This window comes from Trachemys scripta, chromosome 7 (assembly GCF_013100865.1).
Source record: "Trachemys scripta elegans isolate TJP31775 chromosome 7, CAS_Tse_1.0, whole genome shotgun sequence".
In the NCBI taxonomy this organism is placed as follows: domain Eukaryota; kingdom Metazoa; phylum Chordata; order Testudines; family Emydidae; genus Trachemys; species Trachemys scripta.
The window spans coordinates 43,735,577-43,748,669 of record NC_048304.1 but is presented as its reverse complement, the minus strand read 5'-3'; the positions used below and the strand labels follow the sequence as shown (position 1 = coordinate 43,748,669).

Sequence of the window (13,093 nt, the reverse complement as noted above, 5' to 3'; positions counted from 1 at the left end):
ACCTCACAACTGAAACATGGGAATATTCTGATTGAGAGAACAAATATCATTCCAAGCTGAGCAAAAGGACTTTCTAGACGAGTGATTTTCAACCTGTCGTCCACGGACCCAGGGAGGTCCGCCGACTATATCTAAGATTTCTAAAGGGGTCTGCACCTCTATTCAAAAATTTTTAGGGGTCTTCAAATGAAAAGAGGTTGAAAACCACTGTTCTAGACCAAGAAACACACACACACACACGCAAAAACCCACTAGGCCATTTTAGTGGAGGGGCAGGGGGAGAGGGACATTTTCTCCCATCCCACCACCATAATTCTGCTTGCTTCCTACCATCAAGTTTTGTAGAATTCTTCACACTATTCACACAATAGTGTAAACTTGCTCTAATTATCTCCCCATTTGAACGTATTCCTTAAAAATTATTTAATTGTGCTACAACAGTGCAGCAATGCATACTAAATTAGAACGTAGAAGTGTTCTGAAAAATTATTCCATGGGCTGTTAAGATTAAATATAAACCTCCTCAGTGGATATAATTACACTTTTGTTTTATTTTCTTGTTAGGGTTGGGATGGAGGGGGAGTGGGATAGAGAATACTGACTGGTATACCATTCAAGATTTTTTAGGAGGCATCTTTACCTGTGGTGGAGTGTATGGCATTATATCCAGTTCACTAGCCAGTGGAGTCTGAAGCTGAGGCATAGAAGGTGCTTCAATGATTTCACCTTCTTCTTCCGCCATCTCTTCAATATCCTCGTCACCCCCTTCCAATTCAGCAAATTTTGCTTCTAGCTGCTGAATCTTTTTCTCCAGTAGTGGTGATGGCTCCTTCTGAGGAACTATGGGTTTTCTGAGGAAAAGAAAAAGAAAAAAAAAATACATCCTCTGCATGACAGATCACTCGTAAATCTTATTCTGAGGGTATGCCTGCACTGCAGCTGGGAGCATGTTTTGCACCTTGGGTAGACAGACACATGCTAGCTCTGCTCAAGCTTGTGTGCTAAAAGTAGCTGTGTAGATGGGGATAGCATGGGTGGCAGCCTGGGCAAGCTGCCTGTGTATGTACCCAGGGGGTCAGGTGGGTTTGTACTCAGACATGTGCTAGCTCTGCTTGAGCTAGTGCACTGAAAATAGCAGTGTACCCAGGGATAGCCCAGGTGGCAGCTTGGGCTAGCTATCTGAGCACAAACCCGCCTAACCCCCCTGGGTATGTACTTGGGAGTCTAGCCCAAGCTGCTGCCCAGGCTACCCCCAGCTACATTGCTCTTTTTAGCTGGCTAGCTCAAGCAGAACTGGTGTGTGTCTGTCTGTTTCCTAGTTTGGGTAAAGTAACAATGAATATTTCTTATTGATAATAATGTCCATCAATTGAGAGGCTATTTGGGCCTTGCTCTGACATCTTTGCATGGCAAGATCACACCATGAGAACATAACAGCTTTTACCAAAGCCTGGAGTGAAAATTAGAGTTCAGTGGACAGGAGGAAAGCAAAATGTGAAGGTAGCAGCTGAGATTATTTTTAAATATTTGTGATCAGCCTGATTTGATCCTCCCTTACCTGTTGCAATTTTGAATAGTAAAAATAGAAAAAATGGTTTTTTTTCCAATCATATTTTACCTAAAGTAGTAAATTTCATCATCCACTACTTTTGCAGAGAGTGAAAACCTCTTAAGCCCTTTAAATTTTTTCATCTGTTTGTCACTTTCATTGTAGCGGCTCTCACAGAGTAGCACATCATTTTCAGAGATCTCTGTTGGTCTACAAGACAGGAAGTCCTTGAATGACAACACAGCACATTTTCCTGCAAAAGTAAGAGAGAAGGGTAAGGAACAGTAGTACCCTGTCATCATAGCTCTAACATGAAGTATTTCACAAAAAGCCAGGAAATTCAATTTTCCACCCATCTCATACATCCTGAAGATTCATGGTGCTTTACTGTACTCAAAGGAACACACTCACATTCATTGCACTTTGCTCATACTAAGAGTCATATGATCTATCAGAGGAGCGCTGCACTCACACACAGACAACAGAAATCATTACAAAAATAAAAAAAGACAGGAGAAATTGAAAACAAAAAACTTGGTTAGAAGATAGCTGAGGTAAAAAATGTTTTGGTTTTAAAAGAACCAAATGAAGTAGAACCCCATTTATTTGAGCCTCCATTATCTGGCTCTCCATATTAACTGAACCACTAGCCACCCGCGGGGCTCCAGCCGGAGTGGACAGATGGAGAATGGGCGGCAGGGCTCGGGCTTATCCGGATTTTTAGTTATCCGATCTGGCCCTGGTCCCAATTACATTGGATAATCAGAGTTCCACTGTATTTAGAAAGCCTAGAAATGAGCAATTAAATAATCTAGTAAGTCCTATACTGTCACAAAAAATGTCATCACTATCATTCAACTGCATTTAATATTGCATCCCAAACACTGCAAAAACATATCCAAAAAGTCAAAATAAATTACTAAGAGTTTAAAGATCTCATTTCTTAGTCAAGGGACCATTCCCATCTACCTCCTAGTACAGGGGTGGCCAACCTGTGGCTCCGGAGCCGCATGTGGCTCTTCAGAGGTTAATATACGTTTCCTTGCATAGGCGCTGACTCTGAGGCTGGAGCTACAGATGCTAACTTTCCAATGTGCTGTGGGTGCTCACTGCTCAACCTCCTGCCCTGCCCCGGGTCCTGCCCCCACTCCACCCCTTCCCCAAAACCCCTACCCCTTCCCCCGAGCCTGCCATGCCCTCGCTCCTCCCCCCACTCCACCAGAGCCTCCTGCACACTGCAGAACAGCTGATTGCTGCGGAGGGGAGGGGAGCAAGGGAGAGGCACTGATTGGCAGGGCTGATGGTGGGCAGGATGGCGGGGGCTGGAGTGGGGTAGCATATGAGGGGCTGCTGACATATTACTGTGGCTCTTTGGCAATGCTCATTGGTAAATTCTGGCTCCTTCTCAGGCTCAGGTTCACCACCCTTGTCCTAGTACATCATAATGGTATCCAGTTGCTTTTTCAGATACATTAAACTGGAATAAAGAAGTCCCTGTGGGCTTCATAGTCTTCTGCTTCCTAGTTATAGGGGCTCTGTATTTTGTTTTTAAATAAATATAATTTGTGTTATGGTGAGAAAATATCAAAGAGAAGGATCTTCCAAAAAACCCTAAAGGTGAATAGTATGAAGCCTAAAAAAGTAACTTTGGGTAATTTATCCATTCTTTCCCTCTACATAGTTCCCCCCAAAAAAGGAGGGGGGAATACACCCCCCCACAGCTATAATCTTAGACTAAAAAAAAAGGATACAGGAAAAGAGAATTAGCCAATTGCATTTAAAATTGTAAATAACTACCCAGAATGCAGGTCATTGGACAGGTCTCTTCCAGGTTACTCAAAAACACTTCCTTCTTGTAGAACATTTTAGTTGGTTCATGTTCAGTTTCTTCTGGGTGTATGAAGATTGGGCCAAAGAAATACGCAGCTCCATCCCGTACCCACATCTTCTCAATTCTAAAAAAGAAAACAAGCCTTTGATAAAGAAATGAAAGGACTTCCCTCCTATAGGAGCTAACTTCATACAGTAGATGGTTACGAAAGCTGTCATTAAAAAATTACTACATTAAGAGAGTCAAAAACTTTACTTTATGTGCACTTAAAAATGAGAAAAATATAGTAATTATGTTGGCTAAGTAGCACTTTATTTCATTTATATAATTTATTACTGCTACTTAATTACTGTCACTTAAAGCTCCATTCTCAATTTTAAGAGGCTTTAAAGCAGCACTGTGCAATCTGACAGTAGTCTGACACCTTTTCGTACATTAGGATAATTATACTGTGACTGAGGATAGGTGAAAGAAAAATAATCAGCGCATCCACCATATTACTTTTTGGCTGGTAGGCTCCCACCTCAAGTATTCTATTAAGAATGTGTACCAAACTCTTTATAAAGAAAATGGTTCCTCATCCTCCTTTCTCCATTTTTAAAATATAAAAATCTTTTATAAAACAGATGGATTTTAGTTGTCTAATTATGCTAACTTTATAGCTAGAATTTACAAACAGAGAAGAAAATTTATCTACCTGCCCACCCGAGGTCGCACTAAGCCATGTGATTTTATAAAGACACAATCCCCAACCTTAAGCCACATATCATTATAACGGAGCTGTTCAAAGTAGTGGCAACCAGGTTCTCCATTTGACATTTCCACTGGAACATCTTCTTTCTCCTACATCAACATATATATTAAAAAACTGGTGAGATTAGGAAAATTTATTACAAAAGGAAAAAGGTGCTGGAGTAGGTAAAAGGGAAACAGGTTTTATTGAATCTTAATTTTACTGAAAATAAGTTAAAAAGTACACACAAACATCCAAAAATGTAAGCCCTGAAATCTGAAAATTAAAAGGCAAAGTCAAGCTTGCTGGCTATGAAAGTGGTTAGCTTTGCAATTCCTAATAAAAAGTTGCTGTTTTTCCAGATAATCAATTTGATGGTCCATTGGCACTTTGTTGGTTTATTGATATCAAAGTCATTAATTAGCTATTGTGTATGGTTAAAGCAAAACTACAATATTCCTCACTTTGTTTTAGTAAACATGATGACATGGTCGGGGCAACTAAATTAGGCATTTGGTCAAATTACTGAGGGTGAAGGCATTCACTGTTAATACCTTAAATATCACAATTACCACTATAATGCATATTTTTAAAAATTTCATGCTGTTTGTCCTATTTAATTCCCACTCTTATATCCAAAACTCACATCACAACCTTTGTATCCTCAAGTCAAAAGGAGCCAAGGGTACTCGGCAGCTCATAGGGGATGCTCTACACATGGCAGGATCAGATCTTGTGATCTTGATCCTTGATAAGATTATTCCTTTGTTTTATCATTTGATAAATCAGAACATACATCTCTAGCTTTTATTTGGGGGGGGGTGGTCAGCATGTTCCTTTTTTTGTTTTTAAATTATGTGACTGAGCACAGAGAATGTACAGTAGGCTCACTCTGTAAATCTAAATATAAGAAATGAAAGACAAAACTTTTTTCTAAGTATGTTAGCAAGAAAAAAGTCCCTAGGAATGCCAAGTATCAGACTGTCAGATGATTTTAAACCATCAAAGTATCAACTATAAATAAGCGATGTTTGACATATGATAAAATGTCACAGAGAAGCATATGATACCACCATGTAATGTTTACTATTCTATTTCTATTTAATGAAGACTTGATACCTAAAAACTAAATATAAAGGATATCTGCAATACCTACCAGCAATGGGATGAGTTAAAAATAGATTTTTCAGCCTCACTGATTTGTCTAGCGTTAGGACAGACTTAAGTAGATGAAATTTTTTTAAAGGTGGTTAAGAAAAGAAAAAAACAATTTCAGACACAATGAGAGAAACGATAGCTTGTAACGCAGATTAGTCCAGCATTTGAATACAGTATGTATTCGGAGGTCAATTTGAGAACTCCAAAATTCATTAAAAAATACCATGTACATGACAGGTTTAAGAGCGTAGGTGGCCAGTAGCTAACATCGTCAAGGCACAAACAGGGCTAACACTTATTTATTTGAATCAAGGCTTCAATTATTTATATGGAGTATGCACACACAAATTATATATATAATTTTTTTTTTTTAAACACATTTTAAAGTGAGATGTATTGTCATTTCTTATTTCTCTACTGATTTAGCTTTTTGGAAGGATGTGAAACCTAAAACATGAATGTTCACATTTTCATCATCTCTGATCTGAAATCCAGTTCAATTCAATATCCAGATTATCATCTTGCCTACCTTTTCAAGGTTAAGGATACTGTCTCCCACTTTATTATCCTCTAAGGTTTCAGTGTGTTTCTCATCTTCCACTTTGTCTGTATTAGCAAACACAGAAGCAACACGGACCACAGGCAGGGGCACATCTCGAGGGACAAACCTTACAGAGCTAATGGGCATGGTCCACAGTTTAATCTTCTTAAAAGACTTCGTCTTTGCAGAGTAACGAGACTCACAGACGTAGACATCCTCATCTCTAAAGTTTTCGGGACATAATTTAAAATACTCCTGTTGAGTGAAGAGAAGGGATCATTTCAGATGAAATTTTCCAGAAAGATGCATGGAGGCAAAGGTTATATATACCAGTCTGATTTTTGTTCTGGCACAGAAATACAATCTATTCACGAAGTCTCTCTTTGGGTTTGGTTTTTTTTAAATGTGCGTGTTAAATTCCATGCAAAGTACCAGGGTGACAGCTCAGGAGAATTACATTATACCACTTCTTATACCAAACAGACATAATTATTATTACACGCAATTGTTTTCCCAACATTAACTTGCCAGTATGTCTGAACTCTGAGCAGGAAAGACCACCATTGAGTTGAGAGAGGAATGAAAGTTCTATGCCCACTTAATCTTTGATTATAACACCAACAAGGATTGTCATAGTGATTGTGTTAGTTACATAAACAAAACATCCACTAAGAACTGGACTGAGCTGATTCATTCTACACAGGCCAAAAAGCATTCAGACCATAAGAACTTTTAACACAACTGACCTGGGTGGAATCAAATTGTGATGTAGAGATGAAACTCTATATCCCATTACCATTCCTCCGAGCTATCCAGCCTTCCTTCCACTAAAAACTAAAGCTAAAAATTTTGAGGAAAATTTTAAGACGTTACCGGCAATTTCCCTATTTATCTCTCAAAACATCAACAAATTTGATCATGTGTAATGTGATTTCTATACCTGAACTGACACTGAGAAACAAATAATGCAACTTTATGTCATTTTTTTCCTACTACAAAGGCACCACAATGTATCAAGCAGTAAGACATGATGGGGGAAAAGGTTATTTCATACAGGTACTGTGAGAGTCCTTGAGTCTTATTTTAAAAAATAGTGCACAAATCAGTAAATAGTTTAACAAATCAGTCCATTTAATCTCTCACCTTAACAAACATTACCACACATTTGCCTAAAATTTTGCTAACTGGAACTTTATTATAGTAATCACTCTTAAAAACTTCCTTCTCCAGAAATTTTCGTGTTGCAAGATGGAATGTTTCATTTGGTCGATAAAACCAGCAGCCATACAACCATTTTTCCCCTAAAAGCAAAAAACAGGATATATTTTCTATTGCACAAGGAAGTAAAGACAACAGTAGATTGTGTTAATAATCAAACAGTTATATAGCAATACTTGGTACATCCAAACCTCGCTGATCCAAAATAGGACAATGTTTCTCAACTGTTTCAGATAAGTGAGGTTTGGATATGTAAGAAGTTCACTGGCTCGCTTCTCCTATGGATGTTTGACTCAGAAGAACACAACAGAAATTAATGCCATTGAGCCAGGTGAACCTTGGAGAATTAAGGCCATGGAGCCTTGGAGAATCCAGTCTGCAATCTATTAATCTGACTGTGCAGGCCTTGAAAATTATGCTCAAGGAAAGGAAAAAGCCTGTGAGTCTATCACTCCTGACTATCTGAAAATTTGGGCCATCCCCACAGATCTTTGGATAACAGATTGTAATGTACATTTTTAACAATAACTCCTTTCCTGTTTTGCCATCTCCTTACTTTTGACAGAGTCAAGCTGTGACTACACAGTTTTCTTATAAACCATTAATGGACACTGATATTACTCAAAATCAGAGAAAATAAATTGCATGCAGACTGGCCCAGTGTATTAACAGTACCATAAAACTTCTCAGTCTCAATCGTCATGTATTCTGCCAAAAGCAAGAGTTTTGGTTGAATTGGTTCTATGATTCAATTGTAAGTTTGTTCAGGACAAGCCATATTTAACACTGTTTTGGAATTTAACCATGTGTTCTGAAATGATGCTGGCTTGTCCTGTGGTTCACTTGTAATTGAACTATGTTCAACACTGGCTCTGTTATCAGTAATGGATATTTTTTCTAGTTTAGACAAGACCTTTCTGTTCCTCCCTAGCTGACCCAAAAGCAGCGCTGATGGGTTCTGGAAGAAGCCACGTCTAGCCTTCCTAGACCAGAAGGCGAGGGTGTTATCTATAGGATGTTTATAATGTGAAAAATACAGGACATTTAGCACTCCCAAAAGCTCCCCAGCATGCAAAATCCTTTAAATCAGGTGTTTCAGAAGTAATAAAAATACACGCCAGCGCGCGCACACACACACACACACACACACACACACACACACACACACACACACACACACACACACACACAGTTATAAGCAGAATAATTAAGGCTCCACCTAAGGAAAACTCAAACTGGAAGTTTTAACAAGCAATATTAAGAAGCTGTACTGCATTATTTTCCTTACCAGCTGAATCTTCCCATAATCGCTCAATACAGACTATATGAGGTTGCAGGTTGGCTTCTGCAGGTTCCACATAGACATAATCCCCAACATGGTACATGCTGTTCTTAAAGCTGCAATCCTGGCTGTAAGTCCGATGTAAGCTCGACAGACCAGCTCCAGCAGCAGAATCTTCACTCTTTTCAGCTTCTTATTTCAACATAAAAGGAAACAAAAATTACTAAAAGCCATCTAAGGAAGAGAAGAGAGATTCTAAGAACAGCACCTTGTTACAATACACTGGCTCTCCATGAGTTAAATCACGACACCTTTGTTTAGTGACTTAAGTAAAACCTTCCTTACTGTGGGATGAGGGAAAAAGAAAGACAGCAGCAAGTTGGAGCACTATTGTAGATTAGTAAAGTTTGTTGACCAGCTAGAGCTGGGAATGAAGCCAATGTCTGACACATTCTTATTTATTATTTGTATTGCAGTAGTGCACAGGACCACACATAGTCATGGATCAAGACCCCACTGTGCTGTACAAACATAGAACAAAAAGATGGTCCCTCCATCATGCTCCCCGAGAGTAACACAGGAGTGCCACACCATACCCAGTGGATTCTAGTTCCAAGGTATGGTTTGAGCATGATCTATGCTCAACCTAGCTTCTGCCTCCTGCTGCTGTAGAGCTGGGCCCAGATCTTCAGATATATTTTATCGAGGCCTCCATGTAAGTGAAAATGAACTCACTGACCTTCAGAAAGGTCACCCCTGTTGCCTCTCTCCTGTCCTCTATACCGAGAGCCACCATCTCTTGCTCTCGTGTAGCACTGAGCCCATCTGCAGGGAGTGAATAAAGATGATCACTACTGATCTTAGTGCTGTGGGGAAAGGACAACCACCTGCTCTTTATTTGAAGGGACAGGTAAAGAGGCAGAGTGGGGAGTTGTCCTCCCCTCTTAGTGGCAGGGAGCCTGAAGATATCTTTATTCATTCCCAGTAGCTTATTTTAAAGCCATGAAGAGCACAGAGACTGCATGGGAGGAGGGTGGCAGAGAAGACCTTTACAAAGGCCCTCTTGTCCCACCCATTGCTGCAAGCTGGTTCCTCCTCAGTAACACAGTTGTTCCAGCAGGAACAGCGAAGGCCTGGCTCAGCAATGAAAGCATGACAAGAGACAACTGTTTATAGTTTTGAAAGGAAAATGAAATTACCTCTCTTCTCTTCTTCTCTTTTGAGTTTATCCTCTTCGAATTCTTTGGGTAGCTTTTCCTTTTTTTCTTTTTCTACATCATTGTGAAGATGCTTGGTGGTGTAGCTGAGTGCTGGTGACAGAAGAATCTCTCCATTCTTGCAGAGTTCATCACGGATTTTAATAAAGAACTGCTGAAGTTCCACAGCATCCTCATAAATCTCTGAATCAGTCCTACATGGAAATAAATGACAGACAGATTACAACATGACAATATATCTTATGCAGGAATAAACAGTACTCTAAATACAAACTCATCAACTGTTACATTTAAGGATAAATTACAAAAACTCAGTGTATACCAGATAACTTCTGTTCAACAAAGAGGTAAAGTGACAGAAAAGTCAGCACATACTGCTCTATTAGCAATAAGCAGATTTCCCCTCAGTAGTCTTTAAAAATACTTTAATAGTAAAAAAAAAACACAGAGACAAAATGCATGCATATTAGTTTTTGTTTATCCAATTTTTAAATCACCAAACATCTGTGCTTTACTTTTCAACCTGTAATTAAACAACATACTTCTACATAATTAAGTTATTTAGGACTTATAATGTGGCCTGCACCACAGTATTATCAGAGTACCTTTGTAGCCTGTTTATAGGGCACTTTTAAAAGTGATCTCTCAAAGCACTAGCAACCTAATCCAGTCTTCTTAAGAGTATTTACAAAAGGAAAAGTTACAAAATGATGCATTATGGGTATTTTGTATTTTTATTTAGGGTTGTATATGTTCAGTGTTTAAAACCATTCAGCAGTTTGTTGTTTTTAAATGAAAGAATTTGCTGTATATTCAGTCAAACTGTTTTTAAGGTGGGGAGATTAGTACAGTTTTGTTTCCTTATTCTTAAATAGGACAATGATCAATATTCTATTACCCCACAGAATAGCTTCCAATCAAAACAGCATGGAGTAATCATAATACTATTTTGTTTTTAAAAGAACAGATATTTGGGTTAATGCTGCTTTTGCTGACACTGAACATTCAGAGCAAGCTTGATTTTTCTTTTTAAATTTTAGTTATTATCAATCACAAGGGGGGGGAGGGGGAGGGCGGGAAGCAAAAGAGACAGGTTGGAGATCTACACTGCCAAGTCTTCATATGGCTATACCATTTCACCTCTCTCAGGTTTAGGAAAACTAAAATGTGTCATCTGGACAAATTTTTTTAAAATCCAGTGCAGGTCATCCGTAAAGATGCCCTCTGACTAAACTGCATATACTCTGAAGAGAGAAATAATGTGCCGGTCTCTCCAATAACAAGTACAAGTACAACAAAAAAGAAAAGCTGTTTTCCATATAAGTCAGATAAGCATTCTCATATAGTGCAACTGAAATTCTGAGAAATCACAGGCAACCAGCCAAAAATGAAGGTATTTTGTAACTGGACTTTACTGCTTTTGAAAGAGAGACTTCTGAGAAACTAAAAAGCTGTTTCTTTAATTGAAAAGAGTAATTGTACTCATCACCCATTGTCTTGCCAGATGATCTTTTTAATTGCTTTTTAAATAAGAGATTTTATTACCACCACATGTCTTCTTTCCTATTAAAGTTACAGCAGGAAAACCCTCCCTATATACAGAATCATAGAATTGTAGGGCTGGAAGGGACCTCGAGAAGTCACCAAGTTCAGCCCCCGGTGCTGAGAAAGGACCAAGTAAACCTAGATCATGTCTGACAGGTGTTTGTTCAACCCATTCTTAAAAACCTACAATGGTGGAGATTCCACAACCTACCTTGAAAGCCTATTTCAGAGCTTAATTACCCTTATAGTTAGAAAGTTTTTCTAATATGTAACCTAAATCTCCCATGCTGCAGATTAATCCCATTTTTCCTTGTCCTACTTCAGTGGACATGGAGAACATTTGATAACTGTCCTCTTTTAAGAGCCCTTAACATACATCTCCAAGTATGTTATTTGACCCACTCCAGTGGAAAGCAGGAAGCTATATGTCTGCATATTTTTGCACATCTCAAGAAACCTTGCATAGAAATGATTGCTCTAAGTGGGAGATCTACTAAAGGCAATTAATATAGCAGAACTTGCTGTAATCTTGATCAGAGGCTGAAAAGGCTGATTCTGCAGTCAAATAAATTTTTACCTTCTGGCACAGCCCTCCAAAATTTCTTCTATAGAAATGTACTAACTCAGTTAAAAACGCAATAGCCCAACGAAATGATTTACTTTACTGTTAGATGACAGTCTATGTCTCTACACCAGTGGTCTCCGAACTTTTTTGATCGCGCACCCCTATCATTAAAAAAATTTTGAACACGCACTCCCTGCCACGCCGGCTCCATCATTTTTGCCAAAAAAAAAAAAAAAAAAAAAAAAAAAAAAAAAAAAAAGCCGCTCCGACTCCCGCCCAAACTGCCGAAGCAAAAAAAACCAAACCTCCTCCTGCCGCGCATCCCCAAGGATCCTCTTGCGCACCCCACTTTGGAAACCACTGCTCTACACAACATCTCCCCCCAAAAATAACCCATTTCTTGCTTCTCTATACCTCTGAATGGTCTCCTTTTTACCACTGTGTGGCTGCCCACTGAGCTCCTCTTCTGAACTTGCCTTCCCTCAACTTTGGAAGATAGCCCTGCATTGCTTTAACCTTGCTTTGCCAGGGTTAACGTCAAAGACGGGCTACAAACTTTAAATGAAAGCTTAAATTCTACTGAAGGTGATGGCACCCAACTAAGCAAGTTGCTTTTTCCCTAGCACACTAACAGGAAAGATAATATGTCTTTTAAAATGGGAATTATTTGACCAGTGATAAAGACTCAAAATTAAAATTGACAAGACTAAGGTTTGATACATGTATGGTTTCACTCACCGGTTCATCCTCCTTGCCCTCTCTAGCATCTCAAACATCTGCTCTTGAAACAAGTCCAGTCTCCTGTAGCGATTATTTTCTACATTCTTTCGGATAATATCAAAAGTCAAAGGTGGTTTGTTTGGGAAGTTGGGATCAACAGCAGGAATTTCAGCTAAGGAGTCACTATAACACCTGCCCTCATCATCCTGATGGCTCATTACAGACACAAAAAGGTTATGAATAAGTTCCTGGATCAGCAATGTTACATTGGGGACATGAGAATCCTCATCTCCTTCTATGTCTCTTCTAGTTTCAAGCAAAACTTTATGTAGGACAAGGGCATCTTTGTAAATCAGAGACTCTGGCTCATTATAAGTGCAGGCATTATTGAACATCATTACAAAGTCTTCTACCATGGAATCGATGTCCTGGTACTTGTTGGCCATCATGTGACTTCTTATTTTTTCCATGTCAACTGGCTTTTTAATGGTTACATAATAGTCAGGCAGTTCTGATCGAGATGGAAGCCTCAGGAAGATGGCACTTAATCGCCTGCCTCGTTTATCTGTGTAGTTCTTCACTGCTTCATACACCTCATTCAGTTTCTGTTGCATTGGAGTCATATATTTTGATTTCTTAGGGGAAATACCACTTTTTCTACCTAGACAGACAAAAAACAACAACAAATGTACAAAAACCAGTCAACCTTGTGCATTTACTTCCCTAACAAACTC

General features: G+C 39.0%; 1 protein-coding gene across 13 annotated transcripts in view; it reads right to left on the bottom strand.

Annotated features, from left to right (window-relative positions):
- Window positions 1-13,093, bottom strand: part of PBRM1 (polybromo 1) — an 82,792-nt gene that overhangs the window by 18,645 nt on the left and 51,054 nt on the right. For all 13 annotated transcript variants that reach the window (XM_034777403.1, XM_034777401.1, XM_034777400.1 and 10 more), the window contains 9 exons: window positions 12,378-13,020; window positions 9,512-9,723; window positions 8,319-8,504; window positions 6,956-7,113; window positions 5,801-6,067; window positions 4,078-4,223; window positions 3,347-3,504; window positions 1,619-1,802; window positions 641-851 (listed from right to left, as the gene is read on the bottom strand). In XM_034777403.1, coding sequence (XP_034633294.1) covers window positions 641-851; window positions 1,619-1,802; window positions 3,347-3,504; window positions 4,078-4,223; window positions 5,801-6,067; window positions 6,956-7,113; window positions 8,319-8,504; window positions 9,512-9,723; window positions 12,378-13,020 — 2,165 coding nt within the window. The remainder of the gene's footprint in view (window positions 1-640; window positions 852-1,618; window positions 1,803-3,346; window positions 3,505-4,077; window positions 4,224-5,800; window positions 6,068-6,955; window positions 7,114-8,318; window positions 8,505-9,511; window positions 9,724-12,377; window positions 13,021-13,093) is intronic.